This window comes from Macrobrachium nipponense, chromosome 13 (genome assembly GCF_015104395.2).
Source record: "Macrobrachium nipponense isolate FS-2020 chromosome 13, ASM1510439v2, whole genome shotgun sequence".
Lineage (NCBI taxonomy): Eukaryota > Metazoa > Arthropoda > Malacostraca > Decapoda > Palaemonidae > Macrobrachium > Macrobrachium nipponense.
The window spans coordinates 25,239,758-25,267,126 of record NC_087206.1 but is presented as its reverse complement, the minus strand read 5'-3'; the positions used below and the strand labels follow the sequence as shown (position 1 = coordinate 25,267,126).

The 27,369-nt window shown below is 40.0% G+C and overlaps 1 protein-coding gene across 1 annotated transcript in view; it reads left to right on the top strand.

Moving 5' to 3' along the window:
* The first annotated feature begins 9,531 nt into the window (after positions 1–9,531).
* The window catches only part of LOC135225693 (arginyl-tRNA--protein transferase 1-like), a 128,623-nt gene continuing 110,785 nt past the window's right edge, over positions 9,532–27,369 (top strand). The window contains exons 1-3 of the mRNA XM_064265045.1: positions 9,532–9,661; positions 21,679–21,794; positions 22,211–22,321. Coding sequence (XP_064121115.1) covers positions 9,537–9,661; positions 21,679–21,794; positions 22,211–22,321 — 352 coding nt within the window. The 5' untranslated portion in view covers positions 9,532–9,536. The remainder of the gene's footprint in view (positions 9,662–21,678; positions 21,795–22,210; positions 22,322–27,369) is intronic.

Sequence of the window (27,369 nt, the reverse complement as noted above, 5' to 3'; positions counted from 1 at the left end):
GAACGCGAGGATAGACCTCTACTGCTCCCCAATCTCAGACCCAGGAGCAGTGTCAGTGGATGCTTTCCTTCTAGACTGGAGAGGTCTGGACGTCTATGCCTTTCCTCCATTCAAGATTCTGGGTCAATCCCTCAGGAAGTTTGCAGCCTCGGAAGCGACAAGGATGACGCTGGTAGCTCCATTCTGGCCGGCCCAAGATTGGTTCACAGAGGTACTGGAATGGTTGGTGGACTTTCCAAGAGCTCTTCCACAAAGAGTAATCTGCTCAGACAGCCCCACTTCGACAGGTATCACAAAAAACCTCCCCGCTCTCAGTCTGACTGGCTTTCGACTGTCAAAAGTCTTGTCAGAGCAAGGGGTTTTCAGCAAAGGCTGCTAAGAGGCTATCGCCTCAGCGAGAACCGGCCTTCTACCCTTAGAGTCTACCAGTCGAAGTGGGACGTCTTTCGCCGTTGGTGCAGAAACCAGAAGCTTTCCTCTTCCAGTACCTCTGTGACCCAAATCGCAGATTTCCTGGTACGTATTTCTCAGGGAAAAATGCGGTCTTGCAGTTTACCATCAAAGGATATTGGAGCATGTAGCAGCTGTGTTTTTTTTAGACACAGAAACTTGGATATCTCTGATAACAAAGATCTACATATCTGCTAAGATCTTTTGAAACTTGCAGAAAGCCTCAACTGAAATTCCAAGCTGGAATCTAGATGTGGTTCTTCGTTTCCTGAGGTCCTCGAAGTTTGAACCAACCCCAGTCACCTCTTTCAAGATCTTACGAAGAAGGCTCTGTTTCTTTTGGCTTTAGCATCTGCCAAGAGAGTTAGCGAGCTTCATGCTCTAGAAGGAAGGGTAGGTTTCAAAGGAGATTCTGTGATTTGTTCCTTCCTTCCTTCTTTTCTGGCCAAGAACGAGAACCCCTCAAATCCTTGGCCAAGGAGTTTTGAGGTTCCAGGTTTAGCTCCCATGGTAGGGGAAGAGCCTGAAAGGACTCTTTGCCCTGTGAGGAGTTTAAGATACTACCTCCAGCCGAAGAAGACTCTTAAGGGCATTAAGGACAGACTATGGTGCTCTGTAAAGGATCCCAGTAGACCATTGTCTAAAATTGCATTGTCTTCTTTATTAGAAGTCTAGTGAAGGAAGCACATATAGCTTGCGGTGAGGATCAGTTCAAGCTTTTGAAAGTCAAGGCGCACGAGGTAAGAGCCATTGCTACGTCCTTGCTTTCAGCAAGAATAGTCACTCCAGAATCTGATGAAAGCTACATTCTGGAGATGCAATTCAGTATTCCTGAACCACTACCTTAGAGCGTCAAGATACTTATGAAAAGTGCTTCGCGTTAGGCCCGTACGTATCGGCGGATTCGGTGCTGGGGCAGGGAGCTGAAGCACATCCTTTGTAAATTTTTCCCTTGTTATTTGTATTGTGTTTTTTATGGTTGTTGGAAAGAGGATGCGGGTAAGCATCTCTTTCTATTCGTACTACTAACATTAGAATGGTTAGGTGATCTGGTTTGTGTTAGAGCTCCCTGCATTGGTAGTGGTCAGGCTCTGTCATTTAAGAGAGCGAATCCCCGTTGACATGATCCGACTTGGATTCTACTGAGTAAGCGGATATCAAATCCCTTCGGTAGACCCAAAGAGTCTTTTCAGCTGTAGGTCACGCCCTCGCTGTAGCTCTTCAGGCTATGCAGACTAATAGACAGTACCTATGAAGTCTTCAGCCTTATCAGGTAAGAAGCAAGGTTTGTTAGTATCCTACACAGATGTTTTTTGGTTTTCCCCTTTTTCCCCTTTTTTCCTTGTTAGCTCTGTCTTTTTTTCCCTACACCAAGGATGTCAATCAGCTAAGTATTAATCTGGCAGGAAAGTTCATGTACAAAAATGATATTGTTATTTTACAAAAAAGTTTTGTACATACTTACCTGGCAGATATATACGATTGATGGCCCTCCCAGCCTCCCCTCAGGAGACAAGTGGAAGAGAAAATATGACTGGAAAGGGGGATTGGTTCATACACCCACCACCCAGCGGCGGGTAGGGTAGATCACCTGACCTACCTGTCGCGTTTGCCGCTAGTTTTTGAATTCTGTCGTGACCGTCAGAGACGTAAGCTAAGTATATATCTGCCAGGTAAGTATGTACAAACTTTATTGTAAAATATACAATATCATATTAAAAGCAAAAGATAAATGTGTTAATGGTAATCACAAGAATACATTCAGAACCTAAGCTAGGGTGCAGCTCCTACCTGATAGGCGAGAGGGGCGGCTATGGGGGTTCATGTGAGTAGGCCCCCCCTTAATTGTACCCTCACTTTCAATTCAGGTCAAAAGTTGTGGGTTCTAATTTTTTAGTTTGTTCATGAAAACTTACCTGTCAGATATATTATAGCTGTAGTTTTTCCGAATCCGACAGAAATTTAAACACTTACGACACACGCAGTGGGAGTCAGGTGGTTAGTACCCATTCCCGCCGCTGGGAGGCGGGTATCAGGAATCATTCCCATTTTCTATTTATAATTTTTCTGTCGCCGGTGCTGAAAACACCTGTTTTCAGTACCTCCGTCTTAGGATTTTGGAACTTCATTGCCGCTAAGTATCCTAATTGTCTTTTGTATTTATTCACTTGGATTTGTGGCTAGGCATACGCTATCTTAAATTGATTTGAATTTGATTCATTTTTGCATAAAATATCTGAATCTAGTTAGGCTAGTTTCAGACGGGGGTTGTCTGCAAAGATAGGGTGTGGCTACCGAAAGCTTCGGTAGATTCGCACTTGGTATGTACGAGGGGTATGGGTCTTGCTTCTTTGTTGAGATTTGTCATGTAAGGAGTGTGACGTCTATTCCGTAAGAAGACGTATATTCGTAATGTCGCAATTAATCAGTAACATGTCTAATTCCGTAAGGAAGACGTGATTCGTATGTACGCAATTAATCAGTAACAAAAGTCAGGGTAGTGACTGCTAACCTTCCTGTAGACTTTATTTTGCATAACCCTGTAGTATGGCCTACGGGTATGTATATGTCTACGAGAGGTGCTCGCTCTCCTTCATTGCTGTGAAGTGCTACTTCTGTAATTGTTACTCCTAACCCTGCAGTGTTGCCTTCGGCCCTAAGCAGTGTCTGTAGAGAAATTGCCCTTTCTCTGATACTCCTTCGATTCGTAACTTAGAATCGAAAGTGCTTGCTTTAGAGAGTAAAAGTGAAGTGCAGAAGTGCAGTGATACCCCTTGTGTAGTGAGGGTGCGTCAGATCGGCCTCGTTTCGCCTCTAGGCCGGGACCTCTGCTTGACTCCCTCAGAACGAGGGGTGAGAGAGCATGTCGAAAGCCGAAGGAGGGTTACGAGGAACCCCCACCGATCTGGCGTGCCTTCGGCAGTTTCTGATGAAAATCCCCAGACTGCTAAGTGCGTGCACGTGCACGAATCCTGAAGGATTGCTTCTCGTCCTCCGAAGCGTCCTCCCCGCGCAGGGGTTGGAGCTTTCGGATGGACTCGCGCCCTCTAAATAGAAGCCTTTATAGAAGAGGACGCTTCACGTCCTCTCTCTCTCTCTCTCTCTCTCTCTCTCTCTCTCTCTCTCTCTCTCGTTATGCGTTTCAGTGAGAAGTAAGAAGGCGAACGTCGCCTGAACTCGTGTCCGTCTTTCCACGAGAAATACGTAAAAGAAGTCATAGTAGCAGTAAGCTTTTGAGAGCGGACGCCAAGCCATGGGGCGCGCGGTGCACGCCAAGCGCGCGCCAGTGGACGCCGAGCGTGCGTGCCAGTGGACGCCGAGCGTGCGTGCCAGTGGACGCCGAGCGCGCTCTAATGGACGCTGAGCGCGCCTCCAGTGGACGCCGAGCGCAGCTCCAGTGGACGCCGAGCGTGCACCAGCCGCACGCCAGGCTGTGTCGCCTGGCTGAACGTTTCTGTTGAACCTTCTTCAAGCTCTTGTTTCAGATTTGGGCTTAAAGAATTTTTAACCTCTACCTTCGATGATACCTTCTACCTCACCTGCAAAGAATGTGAAGTAGGCAGTGCTTCGGAGTAAGCTTAAAGTGAAACAGACAACTTCTTCTTCTCGAAAAAAACCCAGCAAGACATCGGGTTTCGTGAATTCAAGAGGTCTCTGTCAATTAATATTGCTTTTCGCATAGGTGGATGGAGTTAAGGAAAGCTCAAGGGAAGTTCTCGTTTGCTCTACCGCAAGCTTTGCCAAAGCCCAGTCTCTTAATAGTTGCCACTACGCACCCGCATCAAGACTTTGCGATAAGGCAGTTACGGGTTATAAAGGCTCGATGTCCTGCACGTCAGGACTCTCGCAACGTTCAGTAGGATTCTTGCAAAGGCACTCATCAAAAGTACGCTCTTCAGGAAAGCGCAAGACAGGACTGCCTTTGCCATACTGCCAATAAATTTTAAGCTTTAGCAGGCATTAGTTGTGATACGGGAGAGGAAGCTGGTTGGAGATGTTTCTTCCTCTTCCCAGGATAATTTTGCCACTTTGTTTTAGCCCATCGGAAAGGGCTTTCAGATGATAGATTTTGTTAGTTCCTAGTAAAGGACTACGCTGCCAGAATTGAACATCGTCGTTCTACCTGACTAAGCCCAGTCTCTTAACAGGATTCTTGCCCCTTCCTCGTTTGAGACGGGAATCGGAAATAAAAACGCTCGACTTCCTGATTACGTTTTGTCAATTCAGTGACTTTCCCCCCATTAACAATATACTATCGTTTTGTCAAGTAAGTGGGTATCCTCATTGACAAATTATCTCTTTGTCCCGTAAATGGGTTAGTTCTCATTGACAAACATCTCATTAACTTGATATTGCGTAAGCGAATAAGCTCTTATTGACAAGATTCGGAAGAGCTCTCATTCGTCATTCGCAGACTCGTACAAGAAGAAATAGACTTGTAGACTACGTCAATGAACGCTTATGTCCAATAACATAAGAAGCTTGAGCTGATTGCTTCGATTCTCCTAAGTTTTGTTCATGAAACTTGCCTGTCAGATATGTATGTAGCTGTATTTCCGAATTCAGCTATACATAGTCTGCCAGGTAAGTATGAACAAAACTTTATTATGATATAATTTTCATATTTTGCCTTGCGTTATTTTATTTCTGGTTGGTTCAAGTCATATACGCTCGCTGTAGTTACCTCTTCGGATGGCAACCGAGAGGTCTATGGTCCATTTTAAGGACATTTAATCGTTACTCCCTGCAGCCTTCCAGGAGTTTCCGATTTATCTTTTACCGTTGTATGGTAGTGTTCTGACGACACAAACGCATCTGTATTTAGCGTTTTCTGTTTCGCTTAAATATACCAGCTTGAGAGTCTCTTTATGCTAAAAAAATAACGGACCTTTTTCTTCTAGAATAGGGTAGCTGGCAACCAGGCATAAAGTTAAGAGACGACGATGACGGACGATCGTAAGCTGCTGCTGTCACTGTCCTCTGACTCCTCTCCTCCAGTCCAAACGAGCCAGTACCAACTCGTTCGCTGTCATGCGCTGTAGGTTTAAGTCTCTCTCTCCTGCGGGATTGACTGACTAACCGTATCTCTGTGCTGGCAGTTACGTCTCTCTCTCTCCTGCGGGATTGACTGACGAACTGTATCTCTGCCCAACAATCACGGACTTTTAGCCTAAGATGAGGGATTTCTTACATGAATGAATAAACATTGGATTCGTTTGGCCTTAATATGTTCTACAGAGATATCTTACTCCTTTCGGTGCTCGTTACCGCCAAGGTATAGGACTACGAGGGTCCTACCACCACAACATTGCACTATTATATGCTCTCTTGCTTAGGCAAAGCGCAGCCTTATTAGGGAAGTAAACATACTGTGTGAGGGAATGGATGAGCTTGCTGGGGACCATTTCCTTCCTAAAGAAGTTTGTTTCCTGAATAGACTGCAATTCAGACCTCTACAGTTTTTTCCTACCGGGAAACTGAAATTTTATTAAAGATCTAGGAATGATTTCTGAACATCTCTCGGTGCGTTAAGTATCTCTTGAGGTGATAGAAAGAAGGTGCCGGACATCTGGAGAGGGTTTCAGATGTCCTGGATCATAATCTGAAAGAAGTGGAAGCAATTCAGTCGTCCCTCCAGTCCTCGAAACGAGTTTTGGAACCATGGTCCATATCAACTCTGATCTTCCACAGCTCTCTCATATCTTAGGAAGTTATCTTCTCTCGGTCCCGGTTCGGGTTTACGACAAAGAGCCTATTATAAACAACAGGCGTAGAATGGAACGATCCTCTAGAGGTTACCGTTACAGGATTGCAAAAGTCCGTTCGAATCGTCTCGATCGAAGGCAGCAACTACTGACTACCGAGTGGAATCTTTCTTTAGAAGTATGTTGAGAGTTGTGGAGACTTTAGGGACGTCCTTTCATTCATCTCTTCGCTAGGTTGAGGCGAAGAGGCTTCTTCTTCTCTGCTCCCTTTTTCTCGATCCGGGAGCGGGTAACATTAAACGCCATCCTATGATATTGAACGGGGATGGATGTTTAGTCCTCTTTTCCCCTTTTTCAATCACTTAGGAAATGTAATAAGATGATTTATATCATCACAGGGAGCGACAATGACGCTAATCGCCCCAAGTTGGCCTTCAAGACCCTAGATTCACAGAGGTCACGTCCTTCCAAGGACCTTTCCGAGAGAGTCGGTCTCCTTTAACACGAAAGGTACCTATAACCCTCTCCGCTCTGAGTCTGACTACGTTCAGACTATCGAGATGTTGACAGCATAAGATTGCAGTCTTCCTTTCCGTTTGAAGAATGGGATAAGCTGGCAGTCACAACTATTAAAGAATACGCAAAATATGTTGTTGACGGCCTTTGGCTCAGAGATTTGCTTCTGTCAAACAACAACGCCCTTCACGATCTTTGAGTTCTGTGAAATCTCGAAACTCGCTCACCATCTACTTTTTGTCTCACCTGTTTTTCTCGGAGTCAGACACTCGTGCGAGATCAGGAGACTATAGTAGCCCTGAGTTTCTTGTTGACGAAGTCTGTTGCGTTTATACACCCCCGATGATCGTTTAACATGAGACCAGGTTGGACTGTCAGGCATTCGTCCTTCGGGACTGAATCGCCTTTTTGCTCCTCGCTCCTTTTCTCCTGGCACCAGAAGCTCGAGTCAGGAGTGGCTCAGGAGTTGATTCGCTAACGACGTTGGGTTGCGTTGTACACCCCCCCCACCCCCAGGTTTGTTTAGCTTGAATCGCCCAGGCAGTCCAAACACTCATCCTTCAGTGAAGAATAGTGGCCTTATGGCTTCAGGGTACAGCCTTGCTGTCCTTGATTCGTCTGACTGGTCAACTGGTCGGTCACCTGACGTTAGTACAGACGGACTGACGTGCTATGTCCAGATCGAAGCTTTCAATATGGAACTTAGACATAGTCTGAAGTTCTTGATGTCAAGCATTCGAACATCTCCTACCTGTTAACTTCTTGCATGTGATCAGGAAGGCTTTTTTCTAACCACCCTAGATACGACAAAGAGGGTTAGTGAGATTTTAAGCCATCGTCACAAGTTTTGGCTTTAGAGAACACAAGGCAGTGTGCTCTCTAAGCTTTTCGTTATGGCCTAAGAATGGAAACCTGTTTTGTCCTTGGGCCAGGAGCTCGGAAGCAAGGATGGCACAAGTTAGTGGGCAGGAGCCAGAGAGAGTCCTGTGCCCTGTCAGGTCTCTCAAGTTTATTATCTACATAAAACTCAAGAAAGTCGAAGTCGTACGGACAATACTGCAGTGTTCCGAAAAGACCAGACTTGCCCATATCGAAGAAACACCCTGGGTCGTTTATTGTTAAGGAGGTCTTTCAAAAAAAAAAAAAAAAAAAAAAAAAAAAAAAAAAAAAAAAAAAAAGCTCCTTCTTTGTGTTTGCACAAGATTTGAAATCTTTTGATTTGAATGCTCACGAGGTGAGGGCGCGGCCTCGGAAGCATTTCAACAGAGCATGGCACTCAGCAACATCCTGAGTACCATGTGTTAGCGAAGCAACTCTGTGTTCAATTCACACTCCCTGCGAGATGTGAAGATGGCATATGAGATCTGCTGCTCGCTAGGGTTCCATACGTGTCTGCAGACACAATCTTGGGGGCAAGAAGTACCACTCATCCTATCCTGTAGAAAATGGTTAGGAAGAGCTCTTAATTTAGTAGTTGAGTTCGCCGACAACGGTGACTTCTTAACTCTTAAGCCTTAGTTAACACACCTTAACTTTGGCTAGGTGGGTCAGGTGGTGATATATATTTTATATATATATTTATTTTACTTCTTAGCCCTCATGGTATGGTCAATATGGTCTAGTCACGTCGTGTCTCGCCCTGTTGACAGATCATCTGGAGTGCACCAGCTATATAGGTCTCTACCCTCGCTGGCAACTCTAGTAGCACAAGCAGACTTACGCGGCAGTAACCACGAAGTCAGCTATGCTAACAGGTAAGGAATCAAGATATCAATTATCTGCATATATATGTTCCTAAAATCTTCTATTCTGTCTACTCCCACCACCAAAGGTGGGATTCAGCTATATATATATCTGACGGTAAGTTTCATGAACAAAATGATATTGTAATGATACAATTAAGTTTGTTCATACGTTACCTGGCAGATATATATAATCAAGTACCCACCCACCTCCCCTCAGGAGACAGTGGAAATAAAAATTATGAATAGAAAATGGGAATGATTCCTGATACCCGCCTCCCAGCGGCGGGAAAATGGGTACTAACCACCTGACTCCCACTGCGTGTGTCGTAAGTGTTTAATTTCTGTCGGATTCGGAAAATACAGCTATATATATATCTGCCAGGTAAGTATGAACAAACTTAATTGTATCATTACAATATCATATTTTTCCTGTCTAATCTTGAAGGTATGTCCTAAGCAGATTAGATGTCATCTGATTACAAGACTTGTAAACTGTTAGTATGTAGTAATTTTTGGAAGCTTGTTGTAGAATTATCAAGAATTTATGTAACTCCTTCTTCTGTAGTATCCATAATTACATGACAGTTAACCCCAGATGTATGGGATCAGGGTTTTTTTATTTATTTTTGTTTTGGGGGATAGGAAACTTAGAAAGCTGCTAGAAGTTTCTTGTCATAGTGTTAGGTGGGTTTACCACAGGAAAGATTCAGATTTTTAGAATTCCCAGTCAGTGCAGAGCAGTAAGAACTTGTCATTTCTCTTTAGTAATTACTAAAACATTATGCCTGGTTTTTACAGGTCTTATTCCAATGTCTTCAATTATAAATGACTCTTGGTGTGACAGTAAAGTGAATGATGCTATGTACTGGATCTTTTCATTGCAGGCTGTAGGAGAAATGATGATGTTGAAATTTCCTTCACCATCATGATGGTAATTTGTCAATTTATTGGCTGACAGTTCATCAAAACATTTAGGTTCTTTAAATTTTAGAGGATCATCTATGGTATTGTGGTATGCTTTTAGAATATCTTACTGTTGTTTTCAGGAAATATTTTACTTTTAAAATTAATGCTTATTCTTAGGAACAGAGTTTTATTTTTTTATTTATTTCTTACAGGAATGTGGGCACATAGAATGGCAGTAGGAGATTACCAAGATCTCATAGATCGGGGATGGCGACGAAGTGGTAAATATTGCTACAAGCCAACTATGAACAAGACTTGCTGTCCCTTGTATACCATCAGGTAATTACACTCTGATCTATAATAGTCTGCTTTTTTATGATGAGAGAAAATCTCTGCAGCCAAAATTAAAGCTACTCTTAATTGGCAGGCTAAATTGTTATAGTACACCCACATTAACTTTCTTTCTTTTCATTCATTGAGTCATTCATTGACTGTGCAATTTTTGGTTTTATTGCCTCATTGGTTAGTAAAATGATACAGGATTGTGGTGCTGGGATAACACTACTGATTTGGATATTTACATTATACAGCCCAATACAGCTGTTACGTATACTTGTAATATATCCTAAACAGAAGTACGTACTACTCTTATAATTGTAAATTCCTTCAATAAGAGTAAATCAGCATCTCTTCAACCACTAATGGACCATTCTAGTATTTGATAATAATGGCAACATTAATTTCCTCCTTCCCCAAGTTGTTTTTCTTATGCCTTCTACTATTCATGCATTCCTTTTAATCTATTCCCATCTAGCTGGGCAGCTCCATAATTTCTGTCCTTTTCTAATTTTCTCCTTTCATTGAAGAACAAGTCCTTAGGGCCACTCGTATTATAGCTTAGAAAAGGCTGTCGCCAGGTAAATTGTAGAAGGATAATACTCATGAGTTGTGTTGTTTCTGAGTTTTAGCAACCCACTGAATTGTTTCTGGTTCATTGGACTGACACATACAATGTGTTCATAAATGAGTGTTGAAAATGGAGTAGCCTAGTATAAAGTGATACGAAAAAAGCAGATAATAAGAGAAGCAGTGAGAAAAAAAGCAGTGGCCTGCATGCAACATGCCTTGCAAGACACAGTGAATGGTACCTCTTCCAGGAACCATTTCCAAGAACTTGTGAGACGGTTTTTAAGCAAACTGAGATGGCCATGGGAAACTCTCTGGGTTCTGCTTTTCCTAACATATTTATGTGCTCCCTGGAGGAGCGAGCTCTAGATGTATGTCCCCCTAATTTCCGGCCACTCTTTTATAGACGCTACATAGATGACACTTTCGCCCTGTTCAGATGTAATTACCATCCTGGTACCTTTCTCGAGTATTTAAACAACCAATACCATAACAGTAGATTTCCGGTTGAAACAGAAACACAGAATTCACTTCCATTCCTTGATGTGAGGATATCCAAGGACGAGTCTGGGTTTCATACTGGTATTTATAGAAAGAGCACCTTTACTGGCCTGGGGACCAATTTTTATAGCTCATGTTTTTTTTTACTTTAAAATGAATTCCCTGTCAACTCTCCTCCATAGAGCCATTAATCTGACATCAAGTTGGTCTACCTTTCATTCTGAAGTGACTTTCCTTGTTGATTACTTCAAGGGTATCAGCCTGGGGGTTTGGGTTATCATAAGCTATCTTAATGAAAATTGCAGTGCTAATTTATAGTGTTTTAAGGAATGTATACATAAAGTTTTTCGTGAATAGGAGCAAAAATGTATTTGTTTTTTTATACATATTTTCCAAAATGTTGAAAGGCCATGCCACCATTATTTATCAATCAATTTCAAAAATTTAAAAACTAATCAAAGGTCATAGTATAGAGAACAAAAACGCAGGAATAAAATTGTCAAATTATGTTTTCTTTACTATGAAAAAAATAAAAGTGTATAGTACCAAAAAACAAAATAATTATATTAACCCTTTAACGCCGATTGGACGTATTAAACGTCGACATAAATTGTCTGTCGGGTGCCGATTGGACGTATGGTACATCGATAAAAAATTTTTTTTTTTAAATTCGTGGAAAAATACTTTTGAATCACACGCCTTGGGGGATGCTGGGAGCTCACGGATCAAGGCATTGTTTTGTTTACAATCGTTACGCAGGCGCGCAAGCGCAAATTTCTTTCTCATCGCACTAAAAAGTATCAGTGACACATCTCAGAAGTTATTTCGTCACTTTGACATAATTTTTGCACCATTTTGAATTATCCGTTACATGTGCGCAATTTCATGTAGAATATAATGAAAAACAACCCATGGTTGTAGCTTTTATCAGTTTTGAAATATTTTCATATAAATAACGATAAGTGCCAAAATTTCAACCTTCAGTCAACTTTGACTCTACCGAAATAGTTGAAAAATGCAATTGTAAGCTAAAACTCTTATATTCTAGTAATATTCAATCATTTACCTTCATTTTGCAACAAATTGGAAGTCTCTAGTACAATATTTTGATTTATGGTGAATTTATGAAAAAACTTTTTCCTTACGTCCGCGCGGTAACTCTTCCGAAAAAATCATAAATTTTTTTGTGCGATTGTCGTAATGTTTGCACCATTTTAAATTAGCCGTTACATTAAAGTTTTATATATGGAAATGTGTGCAATTTCATGCACAATACAACTAAAAACAACCCATGGTTGAAGCTTTTATCAGTTTTGAATTATTTTCATGTAAATAACGATGTGCCAAAATTTCAACCTTCGGTCAACTTTGACTACCGAAATGGTCGAAAAACACAATTGTAAGCTAAAACTCTGATATTCTAGTAATATTCAATCATTGACCTTCATTTTGCAACAAATTGGAAGTCTCTAGTACAATATTTTGATTTATGGTGAATTTATGAAAAAAAAAAAAATTTCCTTACGTCTGAGCGGTAACTCTTCCAAAAAAAATCAGAAATTTTTTCGTCCGATTGTCGTAATGTTTGCACCATTTTCAATTAGCCGTTACATAAAGTTTTATATATGAAAATGTGCGCAATCTCATGTAAAATACAAAAAAAATAATTGAAGGTTGTAGCTTTTCTCATTTTCAAAATATTTGCAGATAAATCACGATAAATAGAAAAAAAAAACATTTGGTCAAATTTGACTCTACCGAAATGGTAAAAAAACGCAATGGTAAGCTAAAACTCTTACAGTCTAGTAATATTCAGTCATTTATCTTCATTTTGAAACAAATTCGAAGTCTCTAGCACAATATTTAGATTTATGATGAATTAAAAAAAAAAACTTTCCTTCCCTCCGCGCTCGGATTCTCCACCACAAATCTCCGAAATGCGTACATCCCATTCTCGTAATATTTGGTCCGTTTCATATTAGGCGTGTGTGCAATTTCATGTACAATACAACAAAAAAATAATTGAAGGTTGTAGCTTTTCTCATTTTTGAAATATTTGCATATAAAAAAAATGTATAAAAAAATTCGACATTTGGTCAACTTTAACTCGTCCGAAATGGTAGAAAACTGCAATTGTAAGCTAAAATTCTTACAGTATAGTAATATTCAATCATTTATCTTCATTTTGAAACAAATTGTAAGTCTCTAGAACAATATTTAGATTTATGGTGAACTTTTGAAAAAAAAAAATTTTTACGTCCGCGCGATACGAATTCATGCATCATTTTGTGATAATATTTTCTCTGTGTTGCTTTGATCACTTTACAATGTGTTATATACCAAAAAGATCGCAATTTAGTGTACAATACAACGAAAAAAATTAACTCGTTAGCTTTAACCGTTTTGCTCACAGCGCGATTTTAATACAATTACGTATATATGAAATTTTGTTTTCGCACTATCATATATCGCATTATTTATATATGATAATGATATTTTTTTTTCATTTCTGATGGTTGCATACTAAACTTCAGGCAATGACAAAAAAAAGGAGCCAAAAATGAACTCTTAATCTAGTAATTTTTCATAGATCCCTTAATAAGCTACTTAACTCCACCCTCAATAGTCCATAGTGTCTCCAAGCTCTGTATGTTTGTTAGATTTCCTTTCTACATGCTAATAAATTTAGGAAAAAATGCATCAGCCTATTCAATGAACAATTACCTGCCCTTAATTTAAAACTAATTCCCATAAACCCCCAAACTATGAGGTCGCTCTTCCAAGCTAGGGATAAGATCAGCCCTGTTTGCCTTTGGTGTCATTTATAAGTATAACTGTCCCAGATGTGATCTCAGCACTTACATTAGTTGCAAGAATTGGTTGTCAACTATCAAATCCAGAAAAGTCCAACATAAGAAATCACAGTAAAAGTTGCAAAAGACACATAGATGCCAGCCACTTTAATATTGTAGGAAGAACCCGTCATATAGAGGAACTAACTAATAATGATTAAGCTAACTGTACCTACTCTTAACCACCAGTCATCTTCCACCTAACTGTTTATTGCCTAATTACCTGTTGCTTTGTTTACACACCCCTCCATAAAAATGTTTTGTGTCAGTTCTCCTTACGCTACTGCTGTGGGTAGATGTCTTGTTTGTTCTGTTATTATTATTATTGTTATTTTTTTATTATTTTTTTTTTTTTGCTCTATCACAGTCCTCCAATTCGACTGGGTGGTATTTATAGTGTGGGGTTCTGGGTTGCCTCCTGCCTCCTTAGGAGTCCATCACTTTTCTTACTATTATTATTATTATTATTATTATTATTATTATTATTATTATTATTATTATTTATTTATTTTTTAAATTTTTTTCATTTTTTTTAATTTTTTTTAAATTTTTTTCTTATCTTTTTTATTAAATTTTTTTTCTCTATTCTGTGTTTCTGTTTTCATTCTGTTTTTATTCTTGATTTATTAAAAAGGTTTTTAATTATGGTGGTGGTGGTAAACAATGTGTGTATCTTTTACTACTTATACGCAATTGATGTGTAATCGTTTCGGCCCGGAAAATGTATCAAGCTGATACGAAACGTCAGCTCTAAGTAAATGGATAAAAGACAGAACGCGTCTCTGTACTCAATATGTTTATCCTTGAGTAATTGCTCCTGTCTTCAAAACTAGTATTACTAAACATTATCTTAATATAATTTATCTAGCCCTAAATCCCCTAAAACCGCACCAAGATTTACCACATTGGCAACCCTGTTACCTCCTATTCTGTCCGCCAGTTGGCAACACTGCTGTTGACAGTTACAAAACCTTCCCTTGAAAATCAGTTGTTAACGTGCGCCCGTGTTGTTTACATCTCTGCCGCTCTATAAATTTCCAAAACTTTTTATGCCTTGAAAGCTCTCCTTATTTGTTAATGCGGGTTAATGTTATTTACTATTTATGAATCCATGAAATTAGTGAATTAACTGTTATTTCTGTTGTGGTATATATTAGGTATTACGAACTTTTGCACGACCTGGATTTACGTAACCTGCCCAACAGTCCAATGGATAGCTGAGATGATTCGACTCTTCCTTCTGCTAGTAACATCAGGAATTACCCGGCTTGTGAGACAAGGATGAGTAGCAGGGAGTATGAACCCCATGACTTTTGTAACTTGTTTTGGACAGGTTTGTGACTTGACTTCTCATTGCGACTTCTGTAAGTCTTGGCTTGATGTAGACATGACGGCTTATGTTAAATATCAAAGATTCATTAAGAAGGAAATAAATTGGTAGCTAGACCTATATCTAATGATTTCCTTGACTTGTGCACCCATGGTTCTGGCTCTTTGGTTTTGGTATCGTGTGATTCCAATTCCGAATTAAATCATGTTTTGCCACCTATACAACCGGTAACTAATGAAGTCTTTTCTGATTTTGATTCAAAATTTTTGGCGATGGAAACTAGTTGGAATAAGAAATTTGAAACTACAGCATAGTTTAGATAGATACATTTCAGCCAAGTTTAACAAGCTGTCAGAAAATTTTGAAGCAGCTTTTACTAGGATGTCGAACAATCTTTTAGATTCATTTTCAGCTCCTCGTCAGGTACCTGTTGACAGCACCCTGGGTAACGGTGCGACAGATACCCCAGCTTGTGAACCCCATCATGGCAAAGGCCTGGGGCGATCCGGTCTGGGCAGGTGCCTAATGATTCTTTACCCAATGTGTCCCGTTAGTTCCGTAACAGTGTCGAAGGGCGCTTATTTAGGAGAATGGGGGAGGGATATTAGTGTTAGATGTAAGACAGCTAGTTGTCAGGATGTTACTTTAGGGAAAGTTTCACATTTAGGATCTGACGATGATGATGATGATGTGGATTCGTGTGATATTGAGGTTTCATTGAACGGCCATCATGATGTTGAGTTCAAGAAACTTTTTTATTTAATTTTGAGTTTTCTTCCTCAGGCGAGGCCTTAAGAGCAGAAGCAGCCTCTGCCTCGCTGTATTACAGAAGGGATTTGTCTTGATGGTCCTTCCCAGTCGCGGAAATTTTTACGTTTTCCCTTTGCTTAGAGGTTCATGAGAGTGAGCGCAGACATTGCCGCTAAACTTTCGAAGGTGATCGGGGAAGGGAAAAGAAAGCTCTTTTCTACGACACCAGAGAGGTATTTATCAGGTGGCAGATGATACTTCATTCTCTCGACCCCCCAAATCAAATCCTGATTTTGTCCGACTTTCGGGTCAGCCTTTGCTTTCCAAGACTTTGGTCTCAGTCTCGCTCGAAGACTTTGCCATGGAGTCTGTTATGAGCTTTTTGCAGGAGGTTCAATCCTTCAACATGTGGGTCCTCGGAGGTCTTTTAATGTATGTCAAGGACCCCGGGTTCCTTCCTCTCGATGCTTCTCTTTTTGAGAAATTTTGCTCATTTATTTCCTGTATTTGTCGCAGTTATCCTCTTCTGTTTCGGAGATGCAGAGAAACCGTTTATTGTCCTCTTCTCCTTTCGGCAATTCCCTTTTTGATGTCTCTGCTTTCTGAGGTTTTGAAAGAACTTCAAGGCGATGCCTCTTCCGAAGCTCACTGGGCCTTATCAAGAGCTTTTTCTTCAGGTTTTCCTCCCATTTCTTCAAGGGGTAAGCATATGTTTAGTGCCAGACTTACACCTTCTGCTCCAGCCCAACAACCTCCTTCTTCTTCTGGCTCGTTTCTCCCGAGTACATCTCAGGTTTTTGGCACCTTGGCTTCCTCCTCTGGTGCTTACCCTTTGAAACGCGGGAGAGGTTTTTGGCGTTTATCAAAGGGCAGAGGAAGAGCTCAACCTCCAGAAGGTCATTCTTGTTCTTCCTTGTCTATGTAAGAATTTTTGGAAGTAGGAGTCATTACCTCGTCCGGAGACTGCAGTAGGAGTTTCTCTCTCTTGTCATTGGTCAACTTGGCAGGAGAGAGCGGTGGATGCTTAGGTAGTGGAGGTCCTGAAGGTAGGTTACGAGATCCCTTTTGTTTTGAGACCTCCACTTTCCAATCGTCCTCTCGAGTTCAGCAGTTATTCCCCTCACTCAATTTAGAGTCAAGCCTTGGAGAAGGGGCTTTTAGCCCTCTTGGAGAAGGATGCCATAGAGTGAGCTCTCCTCCCGGGTTTTACCCACGGGTCACGGGTGTTTGTAGTTCTAAAGGCCAGGTGCCCCATCATAGATCTTTCGGTCCTGAACAAGTTCATTCTAAAGTCCAAGTTCCGGATGGAGACGGTTCAGACTATTCTTTCGTCCATCAGGAAGGGGGACTGGATGATTTCTATCAATCTGCAGGATGCTTATCTGCAAATCCCCATCCATCCAAAGAGCAGACCTTACCTTGGGTTTTTCACAGACTCAGGCATTTTCCAGTTCAAGACACTTTTTTTTGGCCTCACCACTGCTCTACAGGTCTTTTCTCGGTTGATGGCTCCTGTTTCGGCTACTATTCTGCATCAGTCAAAAGTTATGTTGCTTCTGTATCTGGGCGATTGGCTAGTCCAGGCCGCCTCCCTAGAAAAATGTCTCCGGTTGAGGGAGATAATTCTGTCTCTTTGTGTCGAGTTGGCCATTCATGTCAACTTTGGCAAGTCCAATCTAATCCCTTGGCAGATCATGACTTATCTGGGGATTGTTTTGAAATCCCAGATTTTGAGGGCTTCTCCCTTTCAGAAATGGATAGACAAGCTTCTTAGTCTCGCCAAAGAATTTCTGTCCTCCGTAATACAGCCAGTTTCTCTTTGGAGGACTCTCCTGGGCCATTCGTCATCCCTCATCCAACTGGTTCCCGGAGGTCGTCTCAGAATGAGGTCCCTTCAATCGACCCTTTGACAGTTATGGGATTTTGTGTCCGAGGACACAATATTCGCCTCCTCTCCACATTGTTGGAAGGATCTCTGTTGGTGGATTCAAGTTCACCACCTCAAGTCAGGGACGTCTCTTCTTTCAGTTCCGCCGGACCTAATGGTCTGACACCTCGGATCAAGGTTGGGACACACATCTGGGTTCCGAAGTCGCTTCAGGCCTTTGGTCAGAAGAAGAGAGGATCATGTCAATAAATTGAAGGGAGCTAAGGGCAGTGTACCTAGGCCTTCTTTCATTTCAGGTTCAGATGTCGGAGTCGGTTGTAGCAATCTTCGTCAACAATACCACAGCAGTCTCATACTTAAGAAACCAAGATGGTACACATTCAGACCTTCTCACTCAAGAAGCCCGATCAATCCTGTGTTGGGCGGAAGACAGGAGGGTTACGTTGGTCCCTTAGTTTATCCTTGACCATCACAATGTCTTAGCAGATGCCTTGTCGAGACTGAACGAAGTTCAAAGGTCTGAGTAGACACTTTGCCAGGAAGTCTTCGGCAGCCTCAGAAAGAAGTGGACGGTCACAGTCGATCTGTTTGCCACCCCACTGAATTTTCGGTGCCAGATCTTCTTTGCCCCTTACCAGACTCCTCAGAGTGCCGGGACTGACACTCTTTTGCAGGACTGGGAGGGTCTTCAAGCATATGCGTTTCCTCCACTCGCTCTGGTGAGGTCAATCCTCAACAAAGTGAGGGCGACCAAACGTCTGGATCTCACCTTGATTGCCCCCTTCTGGCCACAGAAGGAGTGGTTTGCCAACCTACTGGAAGCACTGGTGGATCCTCCCGTTGTCTGGCAGAGTGACCAGATCTTCTCAAACAACATCATTTTCATCGGTTCCATCAGAGGCTCCACATGCTTCATCTTCATGCTGGGAGACTGTCAGGAGATTCTCCAAGCTGGAAGGGTTCTCCTCCAGAGTGGCTCTACAGTTGGCTCTTGCCAGACGACAATCAACTTGAGTAATTTATCAAGCTAGCTAAACGGTCAGTTTTCAGATTTTGGTGTAGGTCTCAAGGGCATTCAATTTCTAGACCTTCCTTACCAAAAATAACAGAGTTTTTAGTTTTTAATGCGATCTTTTTCCCTATCTTGACCCAGTCCACATTTGTCTCCTCCGACATGGGACGTTAATAAAGTCCTTCAAGCCTTGAGGTTCCCTCTGTTTGAGCCTTTGAATATGGCCAATTTTAGGGACCTCTCTTCTAAGACACTTTTCCTTGTCTCACTGGCGACAGCCAAGAGGGTGGGTGAACTGCAAGCACTCTCTTGTCTGGTTGCCAGATCTGGACAAAACATGATTTTGTCCTACCATCCTGAATTTGTCGCAAAGACTGAATCGGCTGATAATCCCATTCCCAGGTCTTTCGTTCTGAAGTCGTTTTGTCGGTAATTTGAATGAGGAATTAGTTGTTTGTCCTGTTAGGGAACTCTCATGCTATTTATGTGGCATGAAAGACACTCAGGGTTGTCCCCGTCATCTGTTTGTTTCACCCTGAAATATCAAGAGACCTATGTCAACGAATGGTGTATCCTTTTTCCTCAGAGATCTTATTGTTAAAATTGGCAGTTTGGTTGCCTGTGAAGGCCAGGCACCAAGAGCACACAGTTTTAGAACAGTTGCTACATCTGTAGCTTTTATGAAGAACATCTCTGTCACCAAGGTGCTGTATAATTCTGTTTTTGCCTCTTTTTACTTGAGGCATGTATCTTTAGTTCTAGGCGACCTTCGCTCTTTGAGCCCATTGGTGACAGCAGTACAGGTTGCTATCCGTATCTTATTTTTGTTATAATTGTGATGCTGACTTAGGACTAGCCACTAGTTCGCCTGTCCTGATAACTCACGCTTCTTCTATTGTCTTTCTGGACAGGGAATTTAATTAGTCGATAGATCATCTGCTGTCATCTGGTGACTCGTTCACCATCTACTTTTGTCTCACCTGTTTTCTCAGAGTTTAGCACTCGTGCAAGATAGGTGACATTTAGTAGCTCTGAGATTCTTGTTGACAAAATCGGTTGCATTGATACACCCTCCAATGATCATTTAACATGAGATTAGTTTGGACTGTCAGGCACTCATCCTCTTGGACTGAGTTCCCTTTTGCTCCATGCTCCTTTCTCTTGGCACCAGAAAGCTCGAGTCAGCAGTCTCTCATGAGCTGGTATTGCTGCTTGCGTCGTTGGGTTGCGTTGATACACCCCCAGCGTTCGCTTAGCTTTGAATCGGCCAGGCACTCATCCTTTGGGAAAGAGTTGCCAATACCCACTCCTTTCTTGGTGCCAGACATACATGAGAGAGCATGTGTCGCTGGCGGTTGTAGTGCTTAATGAAGTCATCAGGGTGCAGCCTTGCTGTCCTCGATGTTGTCCAACTTGTCACCTGGTTGGTCACCTGACTTTAGTACAGACGGACTGACTATGCACTTACTCATTGTCCTTTACTATTGCAGTTCGGCGGCATTATGGTAGGAGACTTAAGAGTTCTTAGTATCTTAGACTTTGGGATGAGTTATTAACTGCATATGATATGTATTTCTTTTTTGACTTATGTCTTGTTGTTAATTTTTCTTTTTCTTCCTTTTCCATTAATTGGATTAGGTTGGTTCGTCCTATTCTGCCCAAAGGGGAATTTTATTCAGATTCTCTCCTTGTCAGTGTAATTAATCAGGCTAGATAAATTATATTAAGGTAATGTTTATTAATATAGAATTTTTAGAATAAAATTATTATTAATAATACATACATACCTGTATAATTTATCCAGTCCCGCCCACCGTAACCCACAATCTGCCTATCACAACTGATTTTCAAGGGAAGGTTTTGTAACTGTCAATGGCAGTGTTGCCAACTGGCTGACAGAATAGGAGGTAACAGGGTTGCCAATGTGGAAAATTTGGTGCAGTTTTTTGGGGTTTAGGGCTACATAAATTATAAAGGTAAGTACAGTGGTCCCCCCGTATTCGCGGGGGATGCGTACCAGACCCCCCCGTGAATAGTTAGAACTCGCGAATGTTTGGAACCCCTATAAAAATGCTAAAAACAGCCTATTTTGTTAGTTAAAACTCAAGAAAAAACCCACTAAAAATTTTCCTACATGGTTTTTATAATAGTTTTATCACAAAAAGTGCATTTTATGATGAAATTCATAATAAAAACCAGGAATTTGTGGATATTTATCACAAAAAGTGCATTTTATGATGAAATTCATAATAAAAACCAGGAATTTGTGGATATTTATCATAGAAAAATACCGCGAATGCGCGAATTTTCCACGAATAATGCAGGGAAACGTTCCCGAGAGAAATCCGCGAATGTGTGAGTCTGCGAATCTGGAGAACGCGAATACGGGGGGTCCACTGTATTATTCATATTAATTTTATTATAAAAATTCTTTTTTCAGTTGTTCTGACACTGATACAAAGCCACAACATCATATGATAGGAGGAGCTTAGATGTGCATGCACAGATGGCTGTGGTAGACTCGGTTTAAGAGAAGAGCTAGCATAAAAGATGCTGGTCGGATGTTTGAGGTGATAAGCCTGCACATCAAGCTTTCTTTTTATTTTTCTTATCAAGAGTCATAGAAGCAATCACCTATGCAATCCCTCTCCTTCCTCTAGCAAGGGGAGGAAGGAGACTGGCAATAATACAAAGTTCTTCAAACCCTTCCCAGAACTTTGTATTAATGCTTCCGACTCATAAGTAATCTTCCTAGCCCTTTTTCGGATGAGTTACGATTCCTCACTCATTCCGAAAAGTCCCAGAAGTCTGAATCTTGATCATGCAGCTCTTATACTCTGATCAAGTTGTCAGAGGCAGGACACTCGTGCCACCCCTCAATCTGAAACCTGGGCCAAAAGGCAAAGTGGAGTGTGCATCCAGGCAGTAGGTCAACCCACTTACCAGATGGTAGTTACTTCCTAACCACCATGTTCAAGAATTTAACGGCCTGTAAAGGACCTCAGGTTTGTATAGTTAGGAAAAGTACAATTTAACTTTTAGAAATTGTGATATTTCTTTACTGATAAGTTATAAACATAAGTTGGTCTGATTAAATTATTTATAATTTACTTCTAGGTGTGATGCTTTAGATATCAGATTAACTAAAGGCCAGAAAAAGGTTTTGAAGAGAGTACATCGATATCTCAGCCATGGAGACATAAAGCCTGAAGGAGGGAAAATCTCAGACCATGGTGAGTTTTTCAATATCCCATATTGGTGAATAGAAAACATGTGCATTGGACTACTAACCTGTGTAAAATCAGTTTCGGTGCTTTTTATAGTATTTTGTCAGTTGGAAGGATGTTAGTTATCAGTGAAGGAAAATCACTGAGTTTCTGTATGCATGACATTTGTTGAAGTTGAAATGTCCACTTTAAAGTGGTAGGATAAAATGTATTGAATAATATCATGGTGAATCAGGACACAGCATAGGAAGTTCAGTGAGTTTAAGGGATAACTACTTAACTTCTTGGTATGGTCCTTAGAATTATGTATAGTACATAATTTTGTATATGAGACTTATCCAGTAATTAATTATATGTTCAGAGCTATATAATTACCGGGTAAGTATATACAAAACTTTATATAAATATTTTTCTTTTTTCAGAAAAATGTGTTAGTCCCACAGGAAACCAAGAATATGTAAAACCGAAGTTTGATACAACTAAAGATTTGTCTATGGTGTCTGTGTCACCTGCTGCTATTAAGAATGCCAAAGGTAATGGATGCCATGAGTAAGTCGTTTTGTTTTATTGTTTATTAGATTGTAGTACTGTATGAGAAATATTTGAGACTGATGAAGTCTCGTTTAGTCAGTTGCTGAAATAGTCTGAGAAAAGAATTCTTTATCCATACTTAGAGGTTTAGCACTATACAGTCACCTCTCAATTAACGCAAGGGTTACGTTTCTGGAGAGCTCGCGTTAAGTAAAGACACGTTATTTAAAAATGTTTATCCCATTCGAAATAACAGTAATAAAGGGGGTTACGTTCCTGGACTTGGGGAACTCCATACTTTTTTGCTAAGTACAACCGAATTGGATAACAGCAACATCCGTTTGCTGGTGTTTCAACCAATTACCATAGTTATGTTATAAACTATGTTATGTAGAATAGATCTGGTATACAGCAGTCCCCGGGTTACGACGGGGGTTCCGTTCTTGAGATGCGGCGTAAGCCGAAAATCGTCGTAAGCCGGAACGACGCTTGGAAATATGTCTTAAACTAATAAAAAGTTATAAAAACCTTACTTGTAATCCTTTGGTTACACTACACTGTTGTTTCCTGTAGTTTTATGTACAACCTGGAGTTTATTTTCATAAAAGAATGCTGGTTCTTGAAGGTAAAAACTATTGTAATCCTCTGGTGACACTACATTCTTGAAGTTTTTATGTACAACCTGGAGTGATTTTGCAAAATCTTGAGGGCTACAAGAACAGCTGATTACTATTTACGTATCATATAGACTAATTAAAGTAAATGTCTTTAAATAGGCTTATATTTAGTATCAACAAAAAACATTTCTGCCATGAGTCAGAGGCCGTTTAATGAAACGAACACTTCTCTGTCCTAATCTGTTCAGAAAATAAACGTTACGTCAATCCCCGAGACCATTGTTTTTGCCAAAGCGTCTCTCTCTCTCTCTCTCTCTCTGATCAAATTACATTGGAAACTTGACATACGATTGCCCTAAATATACGAATGTTTTGAGATATAACAGAAAATTTGCGAAAATACAAGCTTTGATATACAACGAAATATTTGAGATACGATTTTGCGATGAGTGTTAGTGTATAGGGGACCGATAAATAGGCGTTCAGTCTGTTTGTTTGTTGTTGTGCTGCATGTTAACACGTCGTTGTTTAGTTCGTTGTATTTGCGCCTATTTTTTCGTGTTATTTTGTCTATTTTATTATTAACCATGGGTCTCAAAGCTAAAGACAAAGCAGGTGATAAGAAAAAACCCAAGAAAATGATTTCGATGGAAGCAAAACATGAAATTATAGCAAAGCATGAACGTGGCGTTCGTATCGTCGATTTGGCAAACGAGTATGGTCGAAATCCTTCTACTATCCACGATCATCAAGCAGAAGGAAGCTATAAAAACCCCCGAGACCATTGTTGCCAAAGCGTCTCTCTCTCTCTCTCTCTCTCTCTCTCTCGTCTCTCTCTCTCTCTCTCTCTCTCTCTCTTCTCTCTCTCTCTCTCTCTCTCTCTCTCTCTCTCTCTCTCTCTCTCTCTCTCTCTGATCAAATTACGTACTGGATAATGTCTCTCTTTGGATACTTCGATTTTGCCAAATATTGAGGGCTACAAGAACAGTTTGATTACTATTTACGTATCATATAGACTAATTAAAGTAAACGTATCTTTAAATAGGCTTATATTATTAGTATCAACAAAACATTTACTGGCATGAGTCAGAGGCCGTTTAACGCAAACGAACGCTTCCTCTGTCCTTAAGCTCGGAGCGTCGGAAGACGCCTCTCTCTCTCTCTCTCTCTCTCTCTCTCTCTCTCTCCTCCTCTCTCTCTCTCTCTGATCAAATTACTGGATAAGTCTCTCTTTGGATACTTGGAATTTGCGTTGTAATCTAACCAGAAACTTCGTTTTGTTATTATTACTGGAAACAAGCAATGATTTTTTCATTATTTGCACTTTTGGACTGTTTATATGTAAACTAGTATGTATCATTCGCTCGGAAACTAGTTCCGCATATGAGGCGTCACTAAAAACATAGAAAAATACAACATAAAAAGTGTCGAAAATCATCATAATCTCAAACCGTTTAACGAAACACGAACACTTCTCTGTCCTTAACTCGGAGCGTCGGAAGACGCCTCTCTCTCTCTCTCTCTCTCTCTCTGATCAAACTTACTGGATAATGTCTCTCTTTGGATACTTGGAATTTGCGTTGTAATCTAACCAGAAACTTCGTTTTGTTATTATTACTGGAAACAAGCAATGATTTTTTCATTATTTGCGCTTTTGGACTGTTATGTAAACTAGTATGTTATTCATTCGCTCGGAAACTAGTTCCGCATATGAGGCGTCACTAAAAAACATAGAAAAATACAACATAAAAAAGTGTCGAAAATCATCATAATCTCAAACCGTTTAACGAAACGAACACTTCTCTGTCCTTAACTCGGAGCGTCGGAAGACGCCTCTCTCTCTCTGCTCTCTCTCTCTCTTTCTCTCGTCTCTCCCTCTCTCTCGTTCTCTCTCCTTCTCTTCTCTCTCTCTCTCTCTGATCAAATTACTGGATAATGTCTTTCTTTGGATACTTGGAATTTGCGTTGTCAATCTAAGCAGAAACTTCGTTTTGTTATTATTACTGGAAACAATCAATGATTTTTTCATTATTTGCGCTTTTGGACTGTTATATGTAAACTAGTATGTATTCATTCGCATCGGAAACTAGTTCCGCATATGACGACGTCACTAAAAAACATAGAAAAACTACAACAAAAAGTGTCGAAAATCATCATAATCTCAAAATTTTTGTTGTAATCTAACCAGAAACTTATTTTATTAATATACTGTGCTAAACTAAACTATAAAGGATTTTTAATCATAGTATGCGTTTTTTTAAAAGCGTCGTTAACTCGGAGCGTCGGAAGCGTCAGCGTCGTAACCTCGGAACAAGCGTCGTTACCAGGACGGATTTTTCCATTGAATATTTAAGAAAAAGCGTCGTAACCTCGGAACGTCGTAAGCCGGAACCGTCGTAACCCGGGGGTACCGCCTGTATTTTTATTAATAAACTATTTTTTATACAGTTGGGCCTCGATAATCGCGGGGGATAGGGCCCAGAACCCCCCATGATAAGTAAATACCTGTGTTATCCTGGTAACCCCCTAAAAATTGCTTTAAACTGCCTACTTTAATAATTAACCCACCCAAGACCACTATTTCAATGTTTATAACTGCCTACTTTAGTTCAAGCACCAAATATGTCTTCAACTATCACCTTAAACTAAATTCAAGACAGTTTCAAAGTTATTCTTCAATTTCCCCTTCATCAGATCAGCAAACAAAAGTGTATTACCTAACAATTCCTTTCTATTTTCATGATTTGGCGGCTGCACCAAACTAAAAGTACATAGTATATCTATTTTGTGAATGAACATATTTATGATAAAAAAAAACATGATTTACTGTAATGATTACAGCACCCAACTATAATATTAATGTATAAACAGCAAAATACAGCAATAAAAATCTATTTTTGTCTTGTTTATGTTTAGAATCAGCTGATGAACGTTTATTACAGAAAGAATTATTTTGGAAAACAATTAGTTGCTAAAAGAAACTAATTTATTAATGGAATTATTATCATTTTTAACTTTGTACATAATAGTTTATGATATTATGAGGCAGTAATTCATATTTCATTGAGAGAGAGAGAGAGAGAGAGAGAGAGAGAGAGAGAGAGAGAGAGAGAGAGAGAGAGAGAGAGAGAGAGAGAGAGAGAGCAGCATAGGACGAGAGTAACTTGAATAGCTTGAGAGAGCAGCTTAGGACGAGAGTACTGTTGACTAGCTCCAGAATAACATAATGAAATTTGTATTTTAAATATTCTCTTGTATACTGTTATATTATGTGATAATCATTGAGTCAACTATAAAAGTTGTATTGAAGCACAGTTTCGTAAATCACAGAAAGAATAAAAATATGGCAATACATGTACCTACAAATGTCGGGGACCATCTTGTTCTTTTATTACGATAATAATAGATCAGTATTATAGTTTTTTTCTGTAAGTGATAAGAGAGAGAGAGATATATATATTTTGAGAGAGAGAGATATATATATTTTGCTATTTACATTCATAGTATTTGAAAATTTGTAAATGAGTTTATCCTAAAAATGCATTTAGTCATGAAAAGAGGAAGAAAACATTAATTAGTGAATCTTGCTCTATGATAAAATTCGCGATTTCGTTAATTTTCTGGGATGTACGTAGTATTTGGGCTCCACAGAAAAAGTAAGTAAAGTGATTTATGGCAGAGTTTAGAGGATGCTTACGTAAAAATACATCGGTAGTTTGTAGAACGGTGTAACCACTATCACATTGTATAAAAATTGTATGTACGAACGAGACTGTAAGTTTGGTGACGTCACGGTGGTCATACATATTTTTTTCGTGAATGAATATACATTTATGATAAAAAAAATAGTTACTGTACTGCTTAGAGTACCATATTGTAATATTAATGTAATCACATCAAAATAAAGTAATCATTGCATACTGTAAACAAGTAAAGTGTATTTTTGTCTTTTGAAAAATGCATTCCCCAAGGAATTATTCCTTGAGGCTTTTTATTATGAAGATATGCCAATAATATATAAGATATGCAATTTTATATGAATATATGACAATGATATATAAGGTAAAAGGGTTTATTACGATAATCTATGACATTAATCGTTTGTATGACTGCAGTGTTCAGAGAAGTTGATTATGTTATACCAAAACAATAATGAAGTTCGAATTGAAAATTAATGTTTTCGTAAATGTTATTACTACTGTAATTACACTACTACTATTAACATTTCTGAAAGATTAAGAATGACAAAGGTGCTGTGAAGTGTAGCTCAATGTTTACATTTCTGCTGGCCGCTCAACTACAAGTTGATGTCAATGATGTGGAATTATTCAATGAATAGGCTTTATATTATGAGATATGCCAATAATATATAAGGTGAGAATGGTTTTATTACCTTTATTGTCAGTTAATATCATGAATGTGAATCTGTTCAT